The 25,541-nt window shown below is 46.9% G+C and overlaps 1 protein-coding gene across 18 annotated transcripts in view; it reads left to right on the forward strand.

The window, feature by feature from the left end:
- MBNL3 (muscleblind like splicing regulator 3) overlaps positions 1–25,541 on the forward strand; it is an 84,678-nt gene that overhangs the window by 46,414 nt on the left and 12,723 nt on the right. For all 18 annotated transcript variants that reach the window (XR_008204111.1, XM_052672807.1, XM_052672818.1 and 15 more), the window contains 3 exons: positions 8,793–8,957; positions 17,298–17,498; positions 18,893–19,129. Coding sequence is in view for 17 of the 18 variants with exons in the window: in XM_052672807.1 (XP_052528767.1) it covers positions 8,793–8,957; positions 17,298–17,498; positions 18,893–19,129 (603 nt within the window). In the remaining variant the exon portion in view is untranslated. The remainder of the gene's footprint in view (positions 1–8,792; positions 8,958–17,297; positions 17,499–18,892; positions 19,130–25,541) is intronic.

A 25,541-nucleotide genomic window follows, 5' to 3' on the forward strand; every position in this document is an offset into this window, starting at 1 on the left:
GCTCAGTTGTGTGTCAGGCTGCTAGAGGCAGCTTGCTTGCCAGTGTCAGGCTGGAGAATGCACTGCAGTGTTGGTCCCCTGAGCTGTCCCCTTGATGGCTTTTGTTTGGACTCGGATGTACTTGTAAAAAACGATGCTAATGTTTTTGTTCCTCCTGGCCTTCCTTCCATCTCTCTGCAAAGCAAAAATAACCCAGCAGAGCAGTCACAAGGGTGAGACAGGGAGGCTAATGAATGGTGCCAATGTGCTAGAGCCAGGGATTTTTGTCTGTTTCCCATTCCTTCTGCATTTTTCTTATTCACTGGACAAGAAGAGCCTCACTGGACTGAAGTGATTGTATTTGCTTGATCTGCCTTTTTTTTTTTTTTCTTTTTCTTTCTTTCTTTTTTTTTTTTTTTTATGGCTCCAGAGGATCAGAATTGTTATGAAGCTCAAATCCTATTCACCTCCTGGTGGGCCCTCAGCGCTCTGCTCGCAGCTGTAAGGACAGAACTGGGCAGAGCAGGGCTGGCATCATTTTGCTGTGGAAAGCACTGCGTGGCTCCTGGGTTTGCCTGGAGGGCCTTCTAGCTCCCTTCTGCTTGCTCGTGCCACTGAGCTTTGCTTTGAGGTTTTGTTTCAAAAAGACCCACGGCTCTTGTCAGAGCTGCCAGGTGTCCCCTGCTTTCATTTGAAATCATGCAAAGCGTCAGGGTTCGCTTGCTTCAGTCAAAATCAGACCTAGGCTTTGTCTGGAAGGGCTCGACCTGGTGTTCATTGAAGCCAGTGGAATTCAGTCGCTGTTTCAGTGACAAGCTGGGCTGTCTTGGTAACGCTGGGAGCTTGTGACAGATCTACAGGCTTTTCCACTGCAGCTGTGGGGATGTATGAGGGAATTAGAGAGCTCTCACTCCTCTGTAGGTAATGCCTCTTCAAACAGCAGGTAGGAAAGGCAGCGTTCCTTTCTGCAGGGAGACCAGGCTGAGGGCGGCCCTGGCCGGCCCTCTGGGACCCAGCAGAAGCCACAGCCCTCTTCATCGGAGCAGTGTCTGTGCTGGTGAGTGCTGCAGAGCTCTGAGCCGCAGCTGCAGTGTGCTTAGACACCCTGGCACCAGCTTTGTGAGGCCAAAGTGAGTAATGTGGTGATGCACAGTATCAGCTCTCCTGTTTGTAGCACTCTTCTGAGCTATACGAGGGCAGGAGCTTGAGAAGCGTTTGGCTTGGGTCTGATTATTTTGTGTAAAATCTGAAAGTTTGTCTGACTGCTGCAGGTGGAGCTGAGTTAGGACAGAACACCACTTGGGTGGTTTTAGCAGTTTTCTTCTCGACTGCTTGCACAAGCTCAGGGAGATGGCTTGTTGAGCACAAGTGGTGGGAAGTTCGGAGAAGTCAGGCGAAGCTCGTCCTATAGGCGCTGCAGAACAGTGGTTTATGTTTCTTAGGCCTACTTGAATTATATTTCCAGCAAATTATGTATGTATGAACTGCACTTATATGCAGTTAGGGTATGCGTTTCACAAGGCCTCTATCATCTGTACCTGGGAGTTACCAGCTCAACCACAACTCCAGCATTTTTATCCATATGCTTTGAAACTTCTGTACATTATGAAATCCACGTTGCTCCCCTTCCCATAGCTGATTGCCATCTGGTAGTTCTGACTAAAAGATTGTGCTTTTTCAGCTATGTTCTGTTCACAACAGAGATCCGCATCTTGACGGTAGTCTTGGGGCTGTCTGTAAATGGATGTCATACCCACATTTGGAAAATGTCAAGGTTATACCAGCATGTGGAAAAGGAGGGAGTGGGAAGCAACAACTTTCCACTACAACTATGGGTGCAATTGTCTACTGAACTGTAGTACAAGCCATGTCAGACCACTGGCTCCTGTGTACCAAACATTCCATACAAGCGTCTGGTTGAGCCCTGACCCTGGAGGGGTGCAAATCACCGACATTCCAGCATCCATCCCTGCAATGATGACCAGAGGAGCAGAGATAGCAGTAGAACTGGAAAGTCTCTGAGATGGATTATTTTAAAGAGGCATGGAAGAATGAATGCTGGTGTTCATCTGAAAGTCTTTGGTGTGGCACAGATTGTTTCCAAACAAGACAGGGAACAAAAGCATAGGAGAGAGTTGTGTGACAGCCCACAGCTCTTTGGAAGACTGCACAAGGTTCAGTGGCAGTCTGGAAGGATGCTCTTGGCAAAATGGTTCAGTTTGTGTGTCACTTCTTTTTTTTTTTTTTTAATATAATTTTTAACTGATTGCCTGAAAGATGGAATAGACAGCGTGCTGCTTAAATTTGTAGGGTACTCTGAGTTTGGGAGGAAGTACAGGCACTCTAGGGAACCGGGTATGGAGTGGTAGATAATCTCAACAAGTTGGAAAAATCATCTTGAGGGGTTGAAGTTTCAAGTTCAATCAAAACAGTACAAAATTATAAGCAAAACCATCAGCTGCGTGACAGAAGCTTGTTGAACATCAGTCAGAAATGTTAGGCTGCCACAGGTAAAGAAAATGTCATGCAGGGATGTATAAATGGCAATGTCACCTGCCGAGTATGTGGGAAAAATCTTCCTATCTGCACAGTGGTGGCAAGGGCTGAGCTGGAATTCTGTTCCCTGTACGTGCACACATGTCAGGGTGGCTGGAGAAGGTCCTAATGAGAGGATGAAATCATGCTCACAGAGTTGAAAGAGCATGGTTTGCATCACCTGGAGCAGAGAGGTTTGAGGGAGTAAATGGGGCTGCAGCCTTTAAGCATGAGCACTTCCCCCAAGAGCAGGGGAGTAATTGCTGTTCTGGCCCTCTAAGGTGAGGTAAGAAGTTTGGAACTTGACTTGCAAGAGGAGAAATGCTGGAATTGGGAATCAGGAGCAGCTGTACAGCTGCAAGGGGAGCAACGTGCTGGAGTCCCTTGCCTGGGGAATAGTAGATTTGGGGAAAATAGGCGAAGCTGATCTGTGTGGGCCTGAGGACTTCTCTTAGTCCTCTTCACCTGCTTTTTAGGATCCTTGTAAGTGGGCTAACAGCCCTCTATGGGAACGCATGAGTGAGGAGCAGTGTTTTGTAGCTAATATCTCAAAACCTGTTTCAGAAAAGTGAGCTGCTCCAGCACTACAAGCAAAAATGCATCGTGGTTAAGCAGAAGTTTTGTGATGTACTGTGCCAGGGTCAATATTCTGGGAAGGTGGCAAGGTTGTACTTTACACTGACTCAGTTGGCAGCATAACTTTAACGTTTCATTAGTCAGTAGAAAGGAGTTGCAGATAAGGTATGTACAGAGCTCATCTTTAAACTGCAGAGAGTGACAGCTTGGCTGCATGAACACCTATCTGGGAGATGGCAGTCGCTAATGATCATGCTGACTTGTCTGCTACAGCCTGCTTTGTTCTCCATTTGTGCTGGGGAACAGTTGCCTACTACAGGGAACTTGCTCTTTCCATTCTACTTGATGTTTGCTGGGCATTTTGCTCCTGCAGTGAGATGGACAGACTTCTTCAAGCACAGCTCTGTGCCTGTTTTGGGAGGAGTAATGTGGCACAGCATTGAAGGCAGCAACATGAGGTTGCAACAGGGTGCAGCAGGCATGTCAAGTGCTGGCTCTTGGGACCAGTTACTTAGGGATAAGCTGTAGAGGGCAAGAAGCACTTGAGTTGAGGGTGGTGGATAGGCAGTATTCCAAATGCCCTCGACATTTGCTTTCTTGGGAGGGTAACTTTGAAGCCACAACTCCTTAAGCATGGGCAGAAGACTTGAAGCTTGGGCTGAGCACCGTGTCCCTGTCCTCTTAAAGAGCAGAGACCAGTAAGGACAGACCTAGAGCAGAGTGCGTTGCATGGGCATAGGGGCTGAAGCTCTGAGCTCCCTTACGCTGGCTCCCACCACCCCCTGATCACTTATGCACTGTGGCCAGTTGTGTTGCCTGGTCCTTGTCTGCCCTCAGCATGCAGCAGCACACACTAAATGGCTGAGGCCATGTTGCACGTAATGTATGACAGCTGTGCTGGGCTCTCCAGCCAGGAGAAGGCTCTGTGCATGTGTGGAGTGGGTGAGGGCAGTGCTTCGTGCTGCAGCCGGAGCTCTGAGTAAGCAGCACCGCACATCTCTGTGTGCCTCCTCACTGAGCTCCTCTGGGGAGGAAAATCTGCTGCTTCATGCAGAGAGAAGTTATGTAGTCAAGCTGTGTTTTGGTGCCTGGTTTTGTGCAAAACATGGAAATCCTTTCCTGCCTCATCTCATTCTTTTTGCTGTCAGTCATTGCACATGTCATCAATGTCTGTGGAGAAGACAGCACAGTCAGGGCCCAGGACTGCTACAGCCTCTAGTGTGTGAAAAGCAGCATTAACTTAAAGGTTTTCACATGAGAATTGCTGATGATTGACAGGACATGCAGTGCAGTCATTAAAACCAGAGACGGATGTGCTCTGGAACCCCTCACTGGCATCCTTGATTAAAGGCTGTAACAAACTGCCTTACGGCGTGGGTGTGAATGTGAGTGCAGCCTTGCATTAGTGCTGAAAGTTCTGTTTTTGCAGCATGGTTTGGCTCGTTTCAGCAGCCAGCAAGGGGAGAACTTGTGCAGCGTGCTTAGGTGTGGCTCAGCCAGCCCTGCGCAGGCACGCAGTGCACGTGGGGATGCAGACACCAAGGTGCAGCCTACTGCACTCCAAACCCTAGGTGTACCACAGGTATTGTTATTGCATTTAAGTGTGCTGCCATCGCTGCTATGCTTGAAACAGCTGCCTTTGTTGCTTACATCGCAAGCTGTTGTCATGTTAACTCGTGTTGGATGCCAACCATTTACAGTATGCGCCATCGCAGCATGACTTCAGTTGGCAGCACGGAGCCGGTCACATGCCAGCAGCCTACTGTCAGGGTGGGGGAGCATGTGGGAAGGAAGGAGAGAAGATACTCTCAGAAAATGCTTTAATGATTTATTTTTAATATCCATCTTTCGAGCCTGGGGAATTGCAGTCCATATGCCTTTCCCTCCTGGCTCTAGTTGGCAAAGAAGCTGATGAATATGGTTCTTCATACTCCTTCCATTTTGTGAGGAGCCAGAAAAGATGGCTATATTTAGCATGTTCCCAGGGCCAGCAGCAGTCTGTTGCTGGGTGGTGATTCCTTGGATGGAGGCTCATGTGCCACCCTGGGGCAGGGTGGCAGTGTGTACTCCTTGGAATCAATAATCATGCTAAAATAACAGCACCAGAACAAACTCCTCCAATTACGCAGAGCAGCAGCTCAGTTTGCAGCAGCTCAGCACACTGCTTCGTGTCAAGGGTCAGGCTCTGAGGGCTTTGCCTTTCCCAATGCACGTAGCCAGTCTGGCTGCTGCTGAGACCATCTTTGTGCTGGAGCTGCAGCTTCTTGCCTCATCAAAACAGTGAGCACCTTTTAGTGGTAAAAACATTCCTCTGAGGCTTTGGAACCTGACTCGTACTGTATTCCTAGGTCACCCTAGGTATGAAATGAAGTTGTCCTTGTTTGTCCCCAGCCCACTCTCTGCACAGCGGATTTGCCACCAGTTCCCCATTGCTCTCCCTGCTGTGGTGCAGTTGGTACTGAGAAGCAAATAATGGCAGTTCCTTCGTCCTTCTGGCTGCTTTCAGTGGGCTGAAATAAGTGTGGTTAAGCTTGTGTGTTGCTGAGAAGTACTGGGAACTATGGACATAGTGATGGAAATGTAGAGGAGGGGATTACTTCTATTAATATGGGTGTTCAGAAGTGCCCATTGCTCTAGATGAAGCATTTTCAGTGTTGTTTAGCTAGAGGTCTAAACTGAGGTCACCAGGACAGGAATATTTTGTGTTGTTCTGTGTTGCTCCTAATGTTTGTTGTCAGATGGAGAATCTGCAGTGGTGCAGGAGAGTGAAACCCATCTCACTGGTGGCTTCTAAGCAGTCATGGTGGAATGCAGCAGTTGATAATGCATGAAACCAAGATGACAGCAAATAGGAGCTGGGCTAAAGATGTGATTTCCGAATTTACATGGTGATTCATTGAGTCTTCCTGGAGCCATAGGAGGCCCAAATGACAGCATTGCCTGCACTTTACAGTTTTTGCTCTGCAGCAGCATCTTTGCAGCTCTTAATTCCTTGCAAATACATATTCCCTATCTCCCCTGGAACCAGCAGCACTCAGTGGGCACTGCTTTCTGCTCACAGCTCAGCAGACCAGGCCTTATCAAGGATGTTGCATCGATTTTAGTACCCCGATGGAATTAAACTGTTTTGAGGGGAAGAATGAAGTAGAACAATGTTTCACACCGACTGTGGTGTATGGTATCATTGATGTGCCAAATTTCAGTTGGAATGGCAAAGCCCTCTCAAGCTGAGGTCAGCCCTAAATGTATTGCTCACTAAAATGGCAGCTATTTTTCATTTCCTCCATTCCTGCAGCGTAAGAACAACCTCACAGATCCATTCCAAATCTGGTAGATATGTTTGCATTCTCCCAACCCAAGGCACTCTGTGCCAGGTTCCAACCAGGAAGAATTAATGTGTAAGCCCTGGAAGGCTGCAGTCCAGAACAGAGTAGATGTGCTCTAAGCCTGAGTGCTGGGCTCCTGTTTGCTGTGGAGATGCCACCTTCCTCCTCAATGTGTGTTTGGGTCAGTGGGGAGAAAGCCACGTGTGGAATCACAGTAACAGCTTGGCTTGGAAAACTGAATTCAAGATGTTGTGTGACATCACCTTGAAGCAGTGTGCTTGCCTTTGCTGTTCCACCTGTCTTTGAGCAAGGCGAGCAGGGTTGGTCAGGGAAGCAGGAAGGACGACCCAAACCAGCTGAATCCCAAAGGAGTCTCCTTCTCCTTCAGGTTTAATGCACTTGTTTGCCTCGAAGCAGTGCTGGCTGTCTGGGCACCAGCAAGCTGTGTAGTGCCATTTTACCTTCTCTTCAAGCAATGTCTGGCAGTGAAGATTCATGTCCTCAGGGCCTCTGAGCAATTAACTCGCTGCTAGGGATCTGGTGCTGTTGGGTTGCAGAGAAGCCAAAAACGATAGCATGAAAAAGCCTCTTCTTTTGCAGTTTGGTTGTCAGAAGCCGCTCAGCACTCTCTAGCAGCAAGGCAGAATCTCACTGAGCAAATGCAGGCTTCTGAACCTTGGGAGGGTTTAGCCCATCACTTGCACTTGATTATTTGCCTTTAAAAAATAACAGCGGAGAGCCAGGAGTTTTGTTTAACTGCCCGATCCCCAAGGAGCAGATACAGGAGCTAGTCTCTAGTGATGCTCTTGCACACAGCCTCTCCCACACTCTGCAGCCCTCTTCCCCTGCAGCAGCTGCCACCTCTGGTATGCTGAGGTGGTCCAAAGGCAGCTCCTCCACTGGTGCACAGCGTTGGCACTGAGCGGTGTTACTCAGCCCTGTGCAGTGACTCCACCTGTCCTGGCAGAGACAGATCTTAAAAATCCCCAGGGGAGCATCCTCAGTTTGGATGAGGGCCATCCCAGAGGGGCTGTGCCCTGTCTGGTGCTTTGTGACAGGGTGCCCTCGTGGATCTGGTTATGGGGTTGCTGCTCTGCTGCCAGCAGGCAGGAACATGAGGTTACCTCGTTTGCCCTTTTGTTTGTTGGGTTGTTGTGTTTTTTTTTTGCTTGTTTTGAAGGCGCACTTAATTATATTGAGGCTGAGAACTCAGTGTCCATCCCTTGGAGAGGATGCTTGGGACGAGGGCTGGGTAATGGATGATCCTGTTCCTTTGCTGTCTGCAGTAACAATTATTAGTTATCCATCATGTAGCAGTTCTGTGTCCCTCAGTTCTGGCCCCATTTTGTGGGGCTCTGAATAGCTATGGAAGAATTACTGTCATAAAAAAAAACCCTCACCATTTTTGCATGGAAGTTATTTATAAAACTTATGCATAAATTGCACAAGATGTCTCTTGTATTCTGTACATCTTTTTAGAAGATGAAATACATAGAGAAAGGTTTTAAAAATCCCACAACAACCTAAGCATTAATTATTCTTAAATATATTACCATTTTTTGTACTCAGTCGACTATTTGCATTTTTCTTGGTTTGCCTGCAAACACTGTTTATGCAAAGCACAATTTTCATATGGTTTTGAAAGGGACGGTTTCAGGTGGTCTGTAATGTGAGCAGACCTCTGCTTTTTGGGAGCCCCTGGCTTCACTTGTAGTTCTGTTTATTTAGGGGAAGGAAAGAAAGAAGTCAGTGATGCAAGGTACTGTGGCTGTTAACGAATGCAAGCATGAAGGGGGAATTGTCTGAACTCTTGCTCTTGTTGCTCCCAGTTCTCAGCATCTCAGTCCACATGCATGCTTAAGGTCAGTGGTACTTCTCTTACAGAGATGTTGCCTTGCATTTTACCCAGAGCAGCTGGGATAGTGGTAGGGACATGTTCCTCTGTCTGGTTGTTAGGGCCAGTTAAGTGGTCTAGTGTTGGGAGGGAGAGGAAAAACAACCCACACAGGAAAAAGGGAGATTTTTGATGTTGCTTCTGGACCTGTTGTTAGTAGCTTCTGGAAATAGTGATGTTTATGTTAGACTTAGGGTTTTTTTTTTTTCTTTCTGTTCAATCATGTTAATTAATGTTAGGAAGCTTCACTTTTGGATTGACTTTGACAGTGCTCTGTTAGTGTCAGAGCAGCAGAATTGTGTTGTTCTTCTCTTCACCTAAGTGTTGTTCTGCTAAAGGAAAAGCACAGAAGTAGTGCAGTAGCCACCGAAATGCCTCTGCCTGATTGTATCGTTACAGTAACCCAAACAACCCAGCGTTAAATTTCTCTGGCTGCCACAAGCCTTGCACTCACTGCAATGGTGTTCTGTTATGTTTTTCAGGGCCGGTGTACCCGAGAGAACTGCAAATATCTCCACCCTCCCCCACACTTAAAAACACAACTTGAAATAAACGGACGCAACAACCTGATCCAGCAAAAGACGGCCGCAGCCATGTTTGCTCAGCAGATGCAGTTCATGCTACCAGGCACGCAGCTACAGCCAATCGTAAGTCACTGCCAGTTGGGTTTCACACTCATCCTGCTTTCCTTCCTGTTTACTTCTGGAGCTGTGGCTCTCCTTTCCTCTGATAACTGAGTACTGCGAGTTCAAGGCGTCAGGTGGAAGCATCTTAGCACCAGGTGGAGTCTGACCAGTTGGTTCATGTACATCCCTGAAACTGAGTGGCTTGATTCGAGTGCATTCTGTTTATTCTGAATAGCTGTTGTGCACTGGGCTGAGACTGCTGGAGGTCTTTGCCCTGTGGCAGGAAGCCAGTAGGTATGTTGCATTGGTGGGCTGAAGTTGGGAAGGATGGATTCCATCCAGACGTTTGTGTCTGAGGGACCAATTTCATTCCAGCTGTCCCAACAGAGAGCTGTTAATGCCACAGCTCTGTCACTCTTTCTCTTGGTAATATTGTTTTATACTAACAGTAGGAAGGACTTATTTCTCTTCCAGAAGAAGGGAAACCTGTGGGAAATAGCTGTTTGCAGAGCAGTTTGGAGAAGCCTTCGCTGTCTGTCCCTACTGTGGACACGTTGGTTAAAGCAGGTTTTCAGGCCGGAGAACCACGTTATGCCAGGGAGAGGATGGCTTGTGTCTGCTGAGTGTTGGTCTGCCAGTATATCTTAAGAAAATGCCAGAGGTTTTGAAGTAGCTCTTCATCACTGACATTAATAAGCTGTACGTTTTTAACTGTGAGCCTAATTAGGAATTTTCCATTTCAGTCACGGGTGAATGTCTTTCCTGGGGCAATGTGTGCTTGATGTGCCGTTGTTGGGTGAGGCTCCTTGGGCTGTGCCATGCAGGAGGTCTGACTAGATCCTGAGATACACTCTTCTAGCCTCTAAGTCTACGAAGCAGTGCTTGGCTTCTTGGTGCCTCACCTCCAAAGCCCCCAGATGGGGGCAGTGCTGATAATTCTTCCCGTTTCAAAGATGGGAAAGTGAGGCGGAAGAGAAAATGAGCTGTTTGTTGGTTGCTCTGGGTCCTGAATCTGCCGTCTTTGCACCTCTTCTAGTGGAGTTTGCTTTTCACTGAAGTAAGTGTGCATAGGAAGGAAATCCTGGATTCCCACAAAATGGTAGCGCTGGTTTCCTAGCCCTGTATCGAAAGCAAACCTTTCCTGTTTGGGGTTTTCCTCTGTGGGGAATTCACAGTGGTTCTTTGGCTGGCTATTCAAAATACCTTTGGGATTTCCTCTTTGGAAAGTTCCCATCTTCCCACTTTGCAATCTTGCAGATCCAGTTCTCTCCTACTACAGTTTCACTGCTGCTTTTTAAATTGCCTCTGAGACTGAATCTGTTGGTTTGTCTGGTTAGTGCTCTCATTTCAGAGGTAACCTTATCTGATGAGAAAGGCCCCTGGTTTCTAAATTGTGCCATGAGGGAGACATGGGGAAAGAAGAAAAATAAGAATTGGTTCTGCGATGACTGTTCGCTTCCTGCTTTCCCAGAGCTCGGAGTAAATGAGCTCTCGTTGTAATGCCTGCTGCCTGGCTTGTTCCACACCAATTTCAGGACAGACAAGAGGTGGCCCTTTCACCTGCTTCTGATTTCCCAAAGATGCTGCTGGCGGAAGCAATCTGAGAGTGTTTTTTCTCTTTAAATGGCAAGGGTGGAGCCTCCTCTCAGCTCCACGTGAAATTCTTCAAAGCAGAAAGCATTATCTCAGATGCAGCAGTGGAACAAATTCCATGTGATCAGAAAGCTGATCAACGGTACGCCTGCTTAATTGGGATACCTGCCGGAGATGAGATTTGGAGCAGCGTGTTTAATAGCTCCAAACAAAAGCTGAATGCCCGGACTTTTTAAAGTGCATTTTCACCAGAAAAAATATGTGTAAAATAGTGCTTAATGTTGCAACTTCTCATCATTCTTCCTGAAATGGCGTTGGATGTGTCCATTTATGAGCATATATCTTAACTTGCACCACTGCTGACATCCAGCAAGAGCTAATCTCCCTGCTGAACTAATAGCCAGGACCCTGATAATGCCAGCTTAATGAAGGCTTGCTCTGAGAAGAATTGTCCCAGGTGTGCTGCCTGCTGCTCACAGAAACCTACCAGGTGTGAATTAATGCTAGCATGAAGCTGTTTCACTGAAGTCTCAGGTTTGCTCTGTGATGTTGCTGTTAACCATCCGTGCAAAGCTGAGAATCACGCAAATGTTTGATGCCCATCATGCAGTTTTAAACAGAATGCTTCATACAGCACTTCAAAACAAGTCAGGCAAGGACACAGAACAATGTTTGCTCTGTTTTTGTCTTAAGGGAGCCTTGAGGAGATCGTGTAGGTCCCAAAAAGGAGAGCTCTGTAGTAAAACGTCAACTTTCAGAAGGCCAATTCACCTTAGCTGCTGGCTAGGGCTGAGCTGTGCTGGAGGCTTTCCAGGATGATTTTTCTCTGTCTCTGTTGAACACCAAGTAGAAATCTTAAAGGTGAATAGAGCTGAGCTCTGGCATTGGTATGGAAAGCCACTTGAGTCAGTGTTGAGTTTTGTTTCCCAGACGCAGTCACTTTGAGTCCTTTGTGCACCAGAGCAAGCCTCCCAAAAAGCGATGCACCCTGGGCCTGATTCCCCACCCTCTCCATTGCGTTTTACCCCTTTGCAGCAATATGAGGCTGGTTTTTGGTGCTGGCCTCGGAGCTGCTTGGCACTGACTGCTGTGTGGACCCAGCAGTGCTCTGCTGTGGTTGCAAGGCACTGCCGTGCTGGCACTGTGTGAGCAGGTGGCTGGGTGAAGCACTGCAGTGCTGACACACCTGCCTCCACCACTGGGAAGCTGTTTCTCTGAATTCTCTTTGCTTTCAAGTCCTTCATCTTTTCTGTCCTGTCAAGCACTTTGCTCAGTCACCTGTGCTCCTAAACACAACCAGACCAGCACTTTATCCATTCTGGTGCTGCAGGTCTCTGCTGCTGCCCCACGGTGCTGAGGAAGGAGATTAAGTACAGTGACAAGGTTGGAATAAGTGAAGGAGACTGGAGCTGGTATTTTGGGTGCATGCTTGTTCCATGCAGCAAAAATCTGATCCTCTGGATCTGTAGTCAAAGGCACATTAGGAAAGGGTAAACACAGGTATCTTTGCCCACCTGGGAGCTGGTATCCCTCAGCAGTCACTGCAGTGAGGTGTTCACACCAGACTTCTATGCAGCAGCAACTCAAAAAGGAGATGCTTTTTGAGCCAGGAGCGTCTTGGTCCTCTGACTGGTGCTTACAGTAGCTGGGCTTTGGCCAGTGGGGTTCACTGCAACGTGCTCAGCCTTCATGCTAAAGGGATTGTCTTGCAGCAAGTCTCATGCAGTTGCATTGCATGGGAACACAAGCTTTAGCTTTTTCTGAACAGTACCACTTGTGTCTGATATTGATCAGTCCTCAGCCTTGTCAGTACAAGATCTTTATCTTCTATATTTCTATCACTAGTCTGTAATAAAAGCAACTGCTGTATTTTGTGTGTTTCCTTGCGCAGCTTCTTAGCTGCCCCTGTCCTCCAGGCCAACAGCACCTCTGTATCCACACCATCTCTCATTTTCAGGCTTTCTCTTTTTAGGGTCTGAGGTAACTCAGCATCAACACTTCCTGCCTGAGGCAGCATTTGGGCTGTGCTCAACAAAACACAGCCGCTCCCCTCTTTCCTCTGCACACCCACTCTGTGTTTCTGCTGCAGCTTCAGCACGATTTCTGTTAGGCAAATTGAATGCAACTTCTGGTTTGTTAACAAAATCAGCTGTTCCAGGTAACGTGTCACGGTGGTGACAAATGGCTCTGCCTTGGACAGCCCCTTCTCTGCGCTCACACTGTTACCCAACCATCTCTGTGCTCTGGGAAATGCCCACATCTGATAAATGTCTGCTGCGGACAGAGCTGCCTAAGTCCTTGGCAGGCATTCCTCCTTGAGATACGGTCTTACAAAAAGCCATTTGGGCTTTTTACATTCTTGCAAACATTTTAATAATCAGTAAACCAGTCTTGTGAGCTGCTGCTGGTTTGAGCCCCTCTGCCTCTATGCTGTGAGCTGTTTCCCTCTGCTCAGAAGTTAGTGGTAGTATTTGCATATGTTAAGATTATTAAAAAACAGTCCGTGAGGAAACCTGTCCCTGCATTTGCTGAATATACAAGATCTCTAAGGGGTGCAGCGAGTGAAAGTGATGTTTTCCATTAGGTTGTTTTGCCCCAGAGCATACCAGTCCAGGTTCCTAAGTCTGACATGCTTGAAGTTTCCAGAGATAGATCTGGTAGTGATCCCTATTCTGCTGCAGCTGGCCCGTGTGCTCCTAGGGGCTTCCCTCTGTCCTCAGTCAGCCTGGGGACCTGTAGTTTGCACAGCTGCCTGCTCTGAAGGTGATCATCTGTGCTCCCAGTGATTAAAAGCAGCCTCTTACGCAGGTCCCTTTGAACCTTCTTAATACTATCTGAGCTGGCTGCTGCCTGTATTGTAGCAATGCTGTTCAGACCTCGCAGTGCTCCAGCAGCAGGCAGGCTGGTGGCTGTGCTGGTGGTGCCTGGCAGCTCAAGGAGCCTGGGGCTGTCCCAGCATTCCATCCTCCTCCATTGCACATGTGTTTGTGGCTGTCTGTCCCAGCCTCTTTACTCCTCCAAGGTGATCTGCTCAGTTTAAACTGAGTATGAAATGAGAGTGGCAGTTTGCAAATTCTGATAATCCTTAAGGCAAGCCACATGTTTTTTGCTGTTCCCGCGGAGGCAGAGCTTTTGTCCTGCTGTTCAAGAGCTTGGCCACAGTGCTTCATTAGCAGTAACGACTTCAGTGATTTGGAATTGCATTGTTGGGTTTTGCATCAAAGCTTGACCTTACCAGCCCTCTGTCCAGAGCCTGCAGTATGTTTGCCTGTCCACTGATAAGAAGGCTTTTTGTTAGAGTGTGCAGTCAAAATATTGATCTCTCCAACGAATCTCCTGGCCAAATGCAATCACAAGAGGTGGTTGGGAGGCACCCTGAGGAAAGTGCTGTTTGGAGTAGAAATTACAGTTGTGTTCTGGCTGCGAGGAAGAAACTTGCTTGTATTCCCTTGGGACAGGCCTGGCAAGGGAGACCTGCACAGATGTAAAGGGAGGGAAGATTTGGCTGGCACTGTTTTTATTACTGGTACTGATGCATGAGCCAGACTGGATTTCCCAAACCAAGACAGACAGTCAGGGTTGGCAGTGAGCACAGCCCATCTTTTTTCCTCATCAGCCTCAGTAAATATAGATCTCCCCGATGCCAGCTTGCAAAGGAGTCGTTCTCAGTGCATTTGATATGCTTCAGACTTGAAAACAGCGCTTTGAGGTTTAATGCATTGAGTGAGGTCTGCTGGTTCTTCGGTTGTTTGTCTGGGTTTTCGTACAGCCGTCCTCCAGCTAAGCTTTGCCTCCGCTCTCATGAGTTTCCTGGAAGCAGGAACCTTGGACTGGATTCAGGCTCTTCTGTGAATCCAAGGTTTCTGGGAAGAGCTGCTGGCAGCTGTGGCCTGATGAGGTCTGGGATGGAGCATGTGGGTCTCTGGGTGGCGGTGCCTGCATGAACCCTGGGTTTCTAATTGCTGCCCCTGGGCAGGGTGTGGAGCAGAGCTGTAGCTTTCAGTCAGCAGCATCAGGTACTGCTGTTCAGGCAGAAGGAATAAATGGTTATGAAACCTTGGGAATGCTGCAGCAGATGCCAGGCAGGGCATGGAGATTGGTGGATGGCTAGTGCCAGCTAGAAAGCAAAAGCCATCCTGTTCCTTCATGCATCCCTCTGCAGGTCCCAGAGCCAAGAAGAGATTGCACTCCAACTCCTCTTCAGGGACATCTTTCCTTCATTTGCTTTAGATCAGGCTCCTGTTCATCAGCTTGTGCTACTTGCTCCCACTGAGGAACTACTCTTGGTAGTATGGCCTTTAAGACAGGGACAGTGTTTCACAGTGCAGGACCTGTTTTCAAGTTGTATGCTGACATACAATCTCTTCAGGAACATTTCAAATACACTCCTACAGGTTTCTGGTGAGTTCATCCAGTGTGAGGGGTTGCAAACCCCCAGCCTTTCTCCATGAGTTCTCCAGCATCTTCTACTGGGGCAGTGGGAGGAGCGCCTCTCCAACCATCTCCATTTCCAACCATCCATGCTGCTGTGCTGGGATAACTGGGATTCCTGCTGTACTAGGTGCTGGAAATGCAATGGCTAGATTTGCCCACGTATTTATGCATGGCACACATACTGCAATGTTGGAGCTATTGTGGATGCATAAAAGAAGTGCTGGCAACATGTGTCAGGCCTCGGCACAGCCCTGTAAAGACTGTCCAGGCTGAAGAAGCTCCTCAAAATAGAATTAACAGTTTGAACGATGACAGAAGTTCAGCAGATGTCACTGTAATTACTAGTACTCATACAAAAGAAAACAGTCTTAATGGATGCTGCCTTCTCACTGAAGTGTTCAGGGAGTCACAGTGTTTGAAGATCCTTAAAGAGCTTTTCTAGCTGCAGAAGGTGTAACGTGTCCGTGAGCCAAAGAGAGAACAAAATGATCTAATAAAGGGCTGTGGACTGAAGGATCTCTGGGTTTAATAGTCAAAATCTCCTATCAGCTGAAGCGGGGTTTGGATCAGGCTCAAAAGAAGGAAAATTGGAAATCCCTCTTAGAGGATTATTTGGTTCACTGCACTTAAAGCACCAAAGTCCACTGATTCAGCAGGCTGTGTCTTGTCATTGTGGAGGAGAAAGTGTATGCTGGATGTGGCCTGTCGTCCCCTTTCCCATCAGCTCAGGTGCTGTTACTATCCCTCTGACCCTAAGAACAGGGCATCATTAAGCTGGAGATAGGTTAGGACAGCTTAGCTGTTGTTGCTGTGGGCTGCTTTATTCCAGATCACAGCTAGCAAGGTGTTTCCTAGTGTATCAAATTACTGGGGTGAGAATGCTGTCAAGAAACAAACTATTCATGTGCAGTTTCTTACAGAAAGCCGTGAGATTCAAAGTACAAAAATAAAAGCTAGGAAGGGGTGATGTGAGTGGCCAAAGAACTGCCTAAAGGCTCTTTGTAAGCACACTTGTGTTTCTTGCTGAGCAGAGGCTCTAGCTGCTGAGGGCAGTGTCATATGTGCCAGCAAATGTGAGCAAGCTTTAACTGTAACCCAGAGTTTCCAGCGGAACAGGTGACAGAAGGAAAAATAAAAAGGGCTGCAAGTCAGAGGTTACTTTCCCTGAGGGCTTGTCAAGCTACTGTTACAGGAGTAGAAGTGCTTCCTTGCAGGCTTTGGCCATCTGGGAGGGAAGGGGGGTGTTTTAGTCACCTGGTGCTTTAAGGTTTCACAGGCTCCTTGATTAGGGGCTGTTCTTAGGCTTAACATTCTGTCGCTACTTAGGAGTTCAGTTTAGGAGTTTGCTTATCCAGAAAAAAAGAAATTTTGATAGACTGTAGCTGCTGAAGAAGTTCAGGCAGGGGAAGCTGATCGGCCCACCTGCGTTCTTCACCGCTCTTCCTGCAGGGCCTGCCTAAGGCAATTCAGGTTTCAAAAGCAGTCCAGGTCTTCGTGGTCTGCTCTTCTGTCCCTCCTGGGAACATCACTCCTCACAGGATGGATGGGGTCCTGAGTGTGGTACTGGCCCACCTGAACATCATCTGGCACACTCTGTCCATGTCTCTTTCAAGCCGGAGAACTGTCTGCTCTTGCAAATCTGTGAGGTCTAGCATACTGTGTTACTGCGTGTCCTCTTGTCTCCGTTCCCATGGAAAACAGGCTCAAGGTGTTTCTGCAAAATGGCTTTTGCCTGGAGGACGTTGACAGTCCTGAACAAATTCCTCAGTGTGCAGGATGCTAGACCTTGAAGGGCACCAGAGCAGAAATGCTTCTCATGACTCTAAATCATCCAATTTGTCTACCCGAGCCAGACTATCCATGGTAACATGAAGCACAATGCAAGTTGGTAGTAAATTCAACCATGAAGCTAACTGTGGTACGTGCTTCTAGATCCTGAAGCTTCCATTTACCTTGAGGTCTCTGTGCAGCATTGCAGTGTAGACATACAAAAGCTGAGGCATTTCTTTGGGAGTGAGAAGTCTGTTTAATTTGAACCTGCCTTAATTGCTGGCATGAAATCCTTAATTGTGTCATTAAACTATAAAGATCATCAATATACTTTGATCTGACAAATAAAGATGCCTTATGTTCAGGATGAGTCATGAATTTGTGACTCAGGAGAAACGAATGGATCGCAAGTAAATGGCAATAAATGAATAGATTGAAGAGCACAGAGTTTTAATGTTGCTTATCGATTTGCTTAAAAGGATTGAAGTGCTGTAAGGCTTTGACTGGGTAATCCAAGACAGGGCTCTTTGACTAATATTTTGTTTCTCCTTTTTCTATGCACAGACAACATTTCCTGTGACTCCATCGCTTGCAACAAGCCCCACCATGGCTTTTAGTCCCTACCTGAGTCACGTTTCTCCTGGGATGGGCTTGGTTCCTGCGGAGCTTTTACCAAATACTCCTGTCCTGGTTTCTGGAAATCCAACTGTTACGGTACCAGGAAGCTCTGCTGGCCAGAAACTGATGCGTACGGACAAACTGGAGGTATTTGGATGTCTGTTTTCATACTGCTAAAGGGAATGAACAGGGTGCATTGCCCCAGCTGCTGCACTCTGCCACAGTGACCTGGTGCAGCGCAGTGCAAAGTTGCAGTTCTGTCACAGGGCTGCTGCTCTCTGCTGGAGCAGATTCATGTGGGGACTGATCCCAAGTGCTTTGAAATCACTGGAAATAAAAAATAAATAAAAGCAAGCAGATAATCTGCCCTTTCACCGAGTTGAGTGGGAGATGTTTTGGAATGAGAACAGTAGGGTGGAAGGAACAGACACTTCTCTTGTCTTGAGATAAGCTTGCTAAGTTCTTACAGAAGGCAGCAAGCCTTGGACTGTTGGGGCTGCTGAGTGTGAGGCACTGGAAGCACATTCCCCCACCAGGATTGCTATGGCACTTTGATTTGCTATGGCATTTAAGGAGTGCAGATGTCTTTCAGACCCTTGGTAGAAGCTCTGCAGGAAATAAGGGCTGAGGACTTGAATTCAGAGATTCCTGCAGGTGTAAATTATAACACTGGAAGACAGTGGAAAAGGGTATAATTTGAAACCAGATTGTTTTGTGTTACGTGCTTCTTAATGCTTTGCTGATTGCTTCCATTCTCACGTGATGTCTTACCTTTCCCTGCACAGTCTGATGGTGTATGTGATTTACACCACTGGCTATGGGCATAATAATTTTTCTTAGTTCCTTCATACCTTCAGACAAGGAAGCTCCATTTTGTGAAACTTTTTTCTCTGCTTTTGATGCTTCAGTGCTCGTAATGTGTGAGGAGCTGCAAGGTATTTTTAAAGCCAGCAGTTTGGGCAGCACCTTAGAATGGATGGCAGTGTAATTAAATGCACTGTCATGTAACCCTAAGGTCAGAGGTTTATTATGGAGGGCAGTGAGACTATTTGCATGAAAGAGGCTCCTCATTTAAGAATAAGTACCTGTTGTGAATACAGCAGCTTGCAGCATGGAGAATTAAAAGTCCTACCCAAGAGTGTGCTCTGTAAAAGAGGCATAATCCCCCTGAGGCACAAATGGCAAAATTATTAAAATCTGAGCTTTAGAGACAGGGGAAGGATACTGAGATCTCTACATATTGGCAAAATACCATTGACTTACCAGATTTGGGATTCAGGTCACTTTCCATTTCACGCAGATTCTGTGCTTTCCTTGCACTTGCATTACTTTGGTAATTGGCCTTGGTAACACTGGGTTTCCCTCTCCTGAGCCAGTTGTGAGTGGCACCAGTTGCCCTGTGACTGCGTAAGCGGTGCCCAAATTCAGCATGGATTTAGAATATGCGTGTCACTTAATGCAGCCACCCAAACTCATATGCAGTGCTGAGAGCACTGAAGAGCAGCACGATGTCTTTTTCAACAATGTGACTTTCTCCTAAGGTTTGTCGAGAGTTTCAGCGTGGAAATTGCACACGTGGTGAGAACGACTGCCGCTACGCTCACCCTATAGATATTGCGATGATAGACACAAATGAAAACACTGTTACAGTTTGCATGGATTACATCAAAGGTCGATGCTCTAGGGAGAAATGCAAGTACTTTCATCCCCCTGCACACCTGCAAGCCAAAATCAAGGCAGCTCAACATCAGGTGAACCAGACAGCTGCAGCTGCAATGGTAAGTAGAGCTCTTATCAAGCTGTATTTCCATTGCTAAGAGATTTTATTTGTGTCATTTGTGGAAAAGTAGATTATTTTGTAAATGGCTGATTGGAGAGCTGAGAGCATGTGCAGTGTGAATCCCTCCTCTCCATCCTTTGTATGCACGTGCTGTAGCATGAAGCACTGAGTGATGCAGCGCAGCTCAGCAGTTAGGGACGCAGTGGCAAACCTTGTTACTTTCTAACATAACATCATGGGGTGACATGCGTCATGAAAGCAAGCTCAGCTGCACACAAAACAAACACCTTCCTAGCTAAGTCACAGGCGTCAGTTCAGCTTCTTCAGCACTTGATGAAAGGACAGAATGCTCATCTCGTAATACATCCTTTACAGGCAAAACCTGGCTTCTTGAAGTCAGTAGCAAAATTTCCACTTACTTTAGAGCAAACAAGACATCAGTCATTCTAGTCTAGCAAACAGGAAACTCATGCCTGTTACCTTTGTCAAGGCTTAGTGAAATGACAATTCTCCAGTCAAGGAGGGCTTCTGACCCTTTTGGTTCTCTGGTAAGGATGGTCCCACTTGCACTTTAATTTGCAGTGTGATTTCTAATGCCTGGAATTATGAAAACAACTCATGGGAAACTTAGCAGGATGGATCAGATTCCTAGATGGAGTAAATGTTTGTTGTTCTATTGACTGCACTTTAATGGCATCTATGTATTCTAGTTGGAAATTTGCATTTGACATTGTGTTATGAAAATCTAATTGTAGTGTTTAAATTGTCCAGAGTGGGGACAGTATTGTCATGATAAATGTTTCTTGTGCCCTCATGGCAAAGATGGCCAACAGCATCCCGGGCTGCATTAGGAAGAGCAGTGTCAGCAAATCAAGGGAGGTGGATCCTTCTCTTCTGAATTCTGCTGAGGCCACAGCTGCAGTGCTGTGTCATTGCTGGGCTCCCCGGTGCCAGACGTGGATGTACTGGAGTGAGTCCAGCAAAGGGCTGTTTAGATGATGAAGAGCTTGGAGCATCTGACACACACAGTGAAATTGAGGCTGAGAGAGCTGGGACTGTTCAGCCTGAGGAAGAAGAGACCCAGGGGGATTGTACCCATATGTAAGATGTATAAATTCCTGATGGGGAAGTAAAGAAGATAGAGGCAGACAGCGCTCAGTGAAAGGACAAGAGGCAGTGGGCCCAAATTGAAGTACAGGGAAAAAACCAAATTCAACTGTGAGGGGTTTTCAATGACCAGAATAGGTCACTCTGTCCTTGGAGATACTCAAACCTGTGTGGATGCAGTCCTGAGCGAGGCACTCTGGCTGCCCCTGCTTTGAGCTGGTGCTTGGACCTCCCAGCCTCTTTGGTTCTGTGATTACTTGAATAACTAACCTGAAGAAGGTTCGTGCCCCCTATATGATTTAGCAGTAAGGCTACTAAAAGTGTTCTGAATAAGACAGTAAATGAGGTTGGGTTTCATTCATGGCAAAACAGAACACAAAAAAAGGGAAGGGTTACAGAAATTAAACAGCTGCCTTCCTGGCAACATCAGTATTACCTGGAATGTAATTTGAAGAACCAATTTGTGCTGCAATATTTCTCTGTCCTGCGTGGTTTATGTGCTGTATTTCTTACTGTTTCTGGTATGTTGAAACAACAGGCAAGGTCTGTTGAAAAAGGACCTTCTGACATGAAACCCTTGTGTTTTTTGCAATTGCCATTTTGCTTTTTCACTAATTATCCAGGACACTGCTACTTAACCAAAGCCAAAACATGTTTTATTCATGCTGCTGGCTTCTCTTAAAAACGTAATTAACCTTATTTGTATGCTGTTAACTAGAACCTTTAAAATATTTATTGATGGCTTGTTGCATCACCCTTGCCACCAAAACAGCTTACATTATTCATTGACTTTTCAAGGTTTGATGCATTTACTATACCTGTTGAGGAATAAGATCTTATTCAAGGGAAAACTGGTACCCAATCTCCTTAGATAAAAGCAAAGAAAGAAAAGAAAGCATGCCAGACAAATGGGCACAATAAGTCCTCCTAAAACAGATGTGGACTGATTTCAAATCCAGATTCAGCAGACGTTTCTGAAGGACGCAGTCCTGCGGTGACTTGACACGCGAGCCGTAGCTTCACTCACAGCTGCTTGGCTGCAGCCTGTGCAGCGCAGCTGAATGAATTGGGTCAGGCTCAGTCCCTGCTTTGGGATCACACTTCTGTAGTGCCTGAGCATGCTTTACCTCTTCTTGCCACCAGCCCTCTTGCTGACCTCTGTGCAGAGCTGCAGGGCTGGTGCTGGTCCCCGTGCCCATCTGCCTGCAGCTAATCCCTGAGCTGCAGTGACGGTACTCTAGTGCACACACTGCTGATGCTTCTGTAGTTTTGAGGTGTACTGAGGCTAAATAGCTGACTAGCCACTAGGCCAGGTAGTCACCTAGCACCCCATGTTGTGCATGCCTCGTCTTCTTAATATATTGTGTAATGCATTCATTTTATTTTTTTTTTCTCTTCGCCTCCCCAAACTCTTCTCTCTTGACACACCTCTGCTCGCTGTTCTGTTACTGTGCTTGACCCCCCACCCCTCCCTGGCCCATTGCCATCATGTGCTCGCTGCCTGCTAATTAAGACTCAACCAGCTGTCAGATCACTGAAGCGACCGCTGGAGGCAACCTTTGACCTGGTACTTGGACCTTTCACCTTCTCGCTTTGCACGTAACCATCTGCATGAAAGCCTTCCTCGCTTATCTGTTGTGATAGTGCCTGGGAGACTGCCCATCCCACCAGGAATGTTGGTGTCCCTTCAGACATGCCGTCCTGCATCCCCACGCCACCCGTTAACCTGCTGAGCTTTTCCTCTTGAAGCTGCCTTTTGGAAGTGCTCAGTATTCCTGGGGGCTTTTCTGTTGCAGCTTGGGGTTTTTAGGTGGTTTTCCAACTGCAGCAGCAGTCTGCCTCTTTGTGATACACTAGGTCAGAAGCCTGCTAAGACAATTCCCTCCCATTCACCTCCATGCGAGGGATTGACTACGTCCTGAAAATATCTCGTGTCCCTCAGATGTAAGGAGAAAGGGAACAGTGAACGCAGAGGATCGTTGCTCTCCATTCGCAGTGTTGGGAAGCAGAAGTGTCAGTGGGATGAATGCTCCCTCCAGTGCCAGTGAATGTATGGTCAGGCCAGAGAGGCTGCTTTTCCCAGAATGAGGATGTTTCTTTAAGCTCTTGGGGCAAATGTAAATGAAAAAAGATAATTGCATTGAGTTTGGCCAGAGGCAAAGCCCCTGGGGCAACTCAGTAAGACTGGTGTTGTGTGTTGTTTGTTGTTGCTGTTTTTTAAGTAGTCCACAGGCTTTCCTGTTGGAGCTTTAGACAGCAGCATGAGGAAGTCTTGTTAGGGACCAGCTTCCGCCAGCAGGCTGGAATTACACCCTGCCTGACACCAAATGACTGACACAACAGGGCCTGACACAATAGCCTCCCGTGCTCACTGCTGGTGCAGCACAGCCCCAAAGCCCACAGGCAGTGACCCATGCGGTGCCTGGCTGCCCTCCGGGGAGCCACCCCTCCGAGAGGATTCCATCTGGCTGATGTTGGGAAAACTCTGTAGCTCTCCTGCCCTTCTGACCTTCTCCATGAACAAAACCTGATCAGATAAGTGATTTTTAATAGTCTTCCTGCCTTGGAACATCTGAATGCTTTCAGCCACATTGTTGGAATATGTCACCTCCTCTGAACCTTTTGTGGAGGCTGTGCTGGAGAACAATTTATGGTACTGATAAGAGCATACGTAGTCTTCAGAGGAAACTGCTTGGGTTGACTCTGCTGCTTGCCCAGGGAATGGGTGCAACCTCTGCCCTCTTTCAGAGCATTCTGTGTGTTGTGACTTGGGCTGAAACAGCAAGGCAGATACAGACCCAGCCCTCCCGGCTAAGTGCAGAGGAGGGAAAGTGTGATCTGCTCCCAGGAGATACTGATCAGAAGGGAACTTGGAGCAGCAATTAAATTGTTTGTTGCAAAGATTTAATCCAGTTCCTGCCTTGCAAAAAATATGTTGTTAACCTGCACGTGGGAAATCTTGACTTAGGCATGCACTGCATTTTTGTCTGTCATTCATGGCAAAGGATTTATTTCTATGCCATGCAGAGAAGGGACTGAAATCTTTATGTTCAGATTGCTCCAATTCCAGCAGGAATGTCGCTTTCCCAGCCCAAAAATAAGGGACTGCCTGGCATTATTTTAGTGGGAATTGTTCACTGGGATCAGTGTGGGCTTTCACATGGGTACTAAGCAGAAGAAATTAACCCTGCCACCGGAGCACATGGTATGATCATGTTGCAAGGGTTGCTTACTCCTGTGCACACAGAAGAGTCAGAAAAGGCTACTGTCCACTCTAAAAGGTTACTGCTACTTCTGTCATGACTGAAGTTTGTCCAGAGGGGAAAGGCAAGCAGCAGGATGAGGTAAAGTTATGAAGTTCTGTACTGCTCTGATCTAGCTCCTGTCCTGCAGGAGGAAGGCACTGCTACAGAATTCAGCAAGGTCAGAAAGTGTTGAGGAGCCTCCTATTGCCTTTTATAGGTTCCACAGGACACATCTGGGGAATTCCTTTGGAACCAGGACATGGTGCCAGGCAGAAATGTATCCCCACAAGCTGTTAGTTTTCTGCATAATGGTCCCGAGATCATTAAAGAAATGCTGTCCCGTTTCACATGCAACACAGTTGTTTGCTGCAGTGTCTAGATTTGGTTAGAATTTCTCTTTGCATCCAAGCAGCATTGCTTTGTGCTGTACTTCATCTGTAGGGACTGCCACATTTTGCTTGGAAGCCAAAAGTAATTCCTAACCCCAAGCACTCTGGCTTTGTAGCAAACCTGGGGAATGTGTCAAACAGCAGGGCAGGTGCAGAGCCATCTCTCGCCCATCCTCAGCAATCACAGTGCTGGCCAAGCCAAGGATTAGGTAGGTGGATATCAAGGATGTGACAGTTTGGCAGCTGGAGTTTGTCTGTAGGGCGTGCTGTGGTACAGATACTGCCCCAGCACCAAGGATGGGAACAGGTGAGCAGCAGGCTGTGTCCAGAGCCAGGCTGAAATGGGCACTGCCTCCTGTTCTACGAAGCTGGCCTCCAGGCTGCTTGCTTCTCTAGAAGACTGTGGAAATGTTGCATATACTGGGGCTTCTCCAATCCAGCTCATGCGTTTGCATTTCCCAGAGGTGCTGTTCAGGCAAAAGAAATGGGATTGCCATAGCTCCTTTCTTTCCCGTGCCCCCGAGGGCTTTAAAGTTAGGACCAATTGTGATGTTAGAGGTTTAGAGGTTGGACCGTTGTGTGTGTGACCAACACCCCTTGGGCATGTTGGTGTTTGTATGCTCCCTCTGACTGCAACAGTGGGCTCAGGAATTGTCCCCTGTGTAGAGAGCCAAGACATCATAGTGAAGTCTCAAAGCCTTCATCTGTTCTGCTTTTGGCACTGCCATTATGGGATAAAGGACTTTCTGGGGAAGTGACAGCCTTTGGCCATGAAGTAAGGAGTCAGAAGTCCATTACATGCTTGGCACAGTTGCTTTGCTATAATTAGCAATTTTTATTTTTTTCTGAGGCAGATTTTAGAAGCATCTGAAAAAGCGTGCTTTGCAGTCAGGCACAGTAAGGAGCATGAATTTAAGCAGCAAGTTATTTACTGTAGATCTGTAAAACACCTCTGATGTGAGCAGAGCTACTCCAGTCTCTACAAGCTACAAATCTGTTCTGTGCCGGAGGAACATTTATGGAACTATCATTAAATAGTAGATACAGATTTAGCATAGATACCAGTGGAGGCTGCCCTAAAAATGGAAACATTTACATCTTCACCTGAAAGACCTCATCCTGAAATGGAGATCTTAAGCAAGAGATTTTGGTGTCTGAGAGTGTTGGCTCATGTGTGACTGCTGTCTCTTGGTACTAGCCAGAAGAAATCTGGAAAGATATCATGAAGTCCTGATGCTGGCACTGGCTGTCTGCTGACATTAGCAGAGGACGTGTGCATGTCTGAGGGCAGTTTTGCAAATGCAATTTCTTCTTTTATTTTTTGTGTTTTTTTTTAATAATACTAAAGCCATCCAAAAGCCACTATGTGAATAGCAATAGGTTGGAGTAACATTTTGCCTGAAAGTATCTTGCTTAACATTTCTCAGATGAGCAGTCTCCTATAGCAAATTAAATTTGAAGTGAAACCCATTTCTAAATGGTGACAAACTGTTGCAAGCTTTAGGCTGTATTGTGTTGTGTGTTGATTTTCATGACACTTTAAATTCTCTTTTCTTGTGTCCTTTCTTACAAGTACTGTGTGTTTGTAGCCTTAACCCTTCATTAGCTAAGCTTTCTCCATTACCCATCCTTCACTGTCATTTATTCGAACAAACAAAAGTACTCAGCC

The sequence above is a fragment of the Tympanuchus pallidicinctus genome, unplaced genomic scaffold, assembly GCF_026119805.1.
Source record: "Tympanuchus pallidicinctus isolate F22 unplaced genomic scaffold, pur_lepc_1.0 scaffold13, whole genome shotgun sequence".
In the NCBI taxonomy this organism is placed as follows: domain Eukaryota; kingdom Metazoa; phylum Chordata; class Aves; order Galliformes; family Phasianidae; genus Tympanuchus; species Tympanuchus pallidicinctus.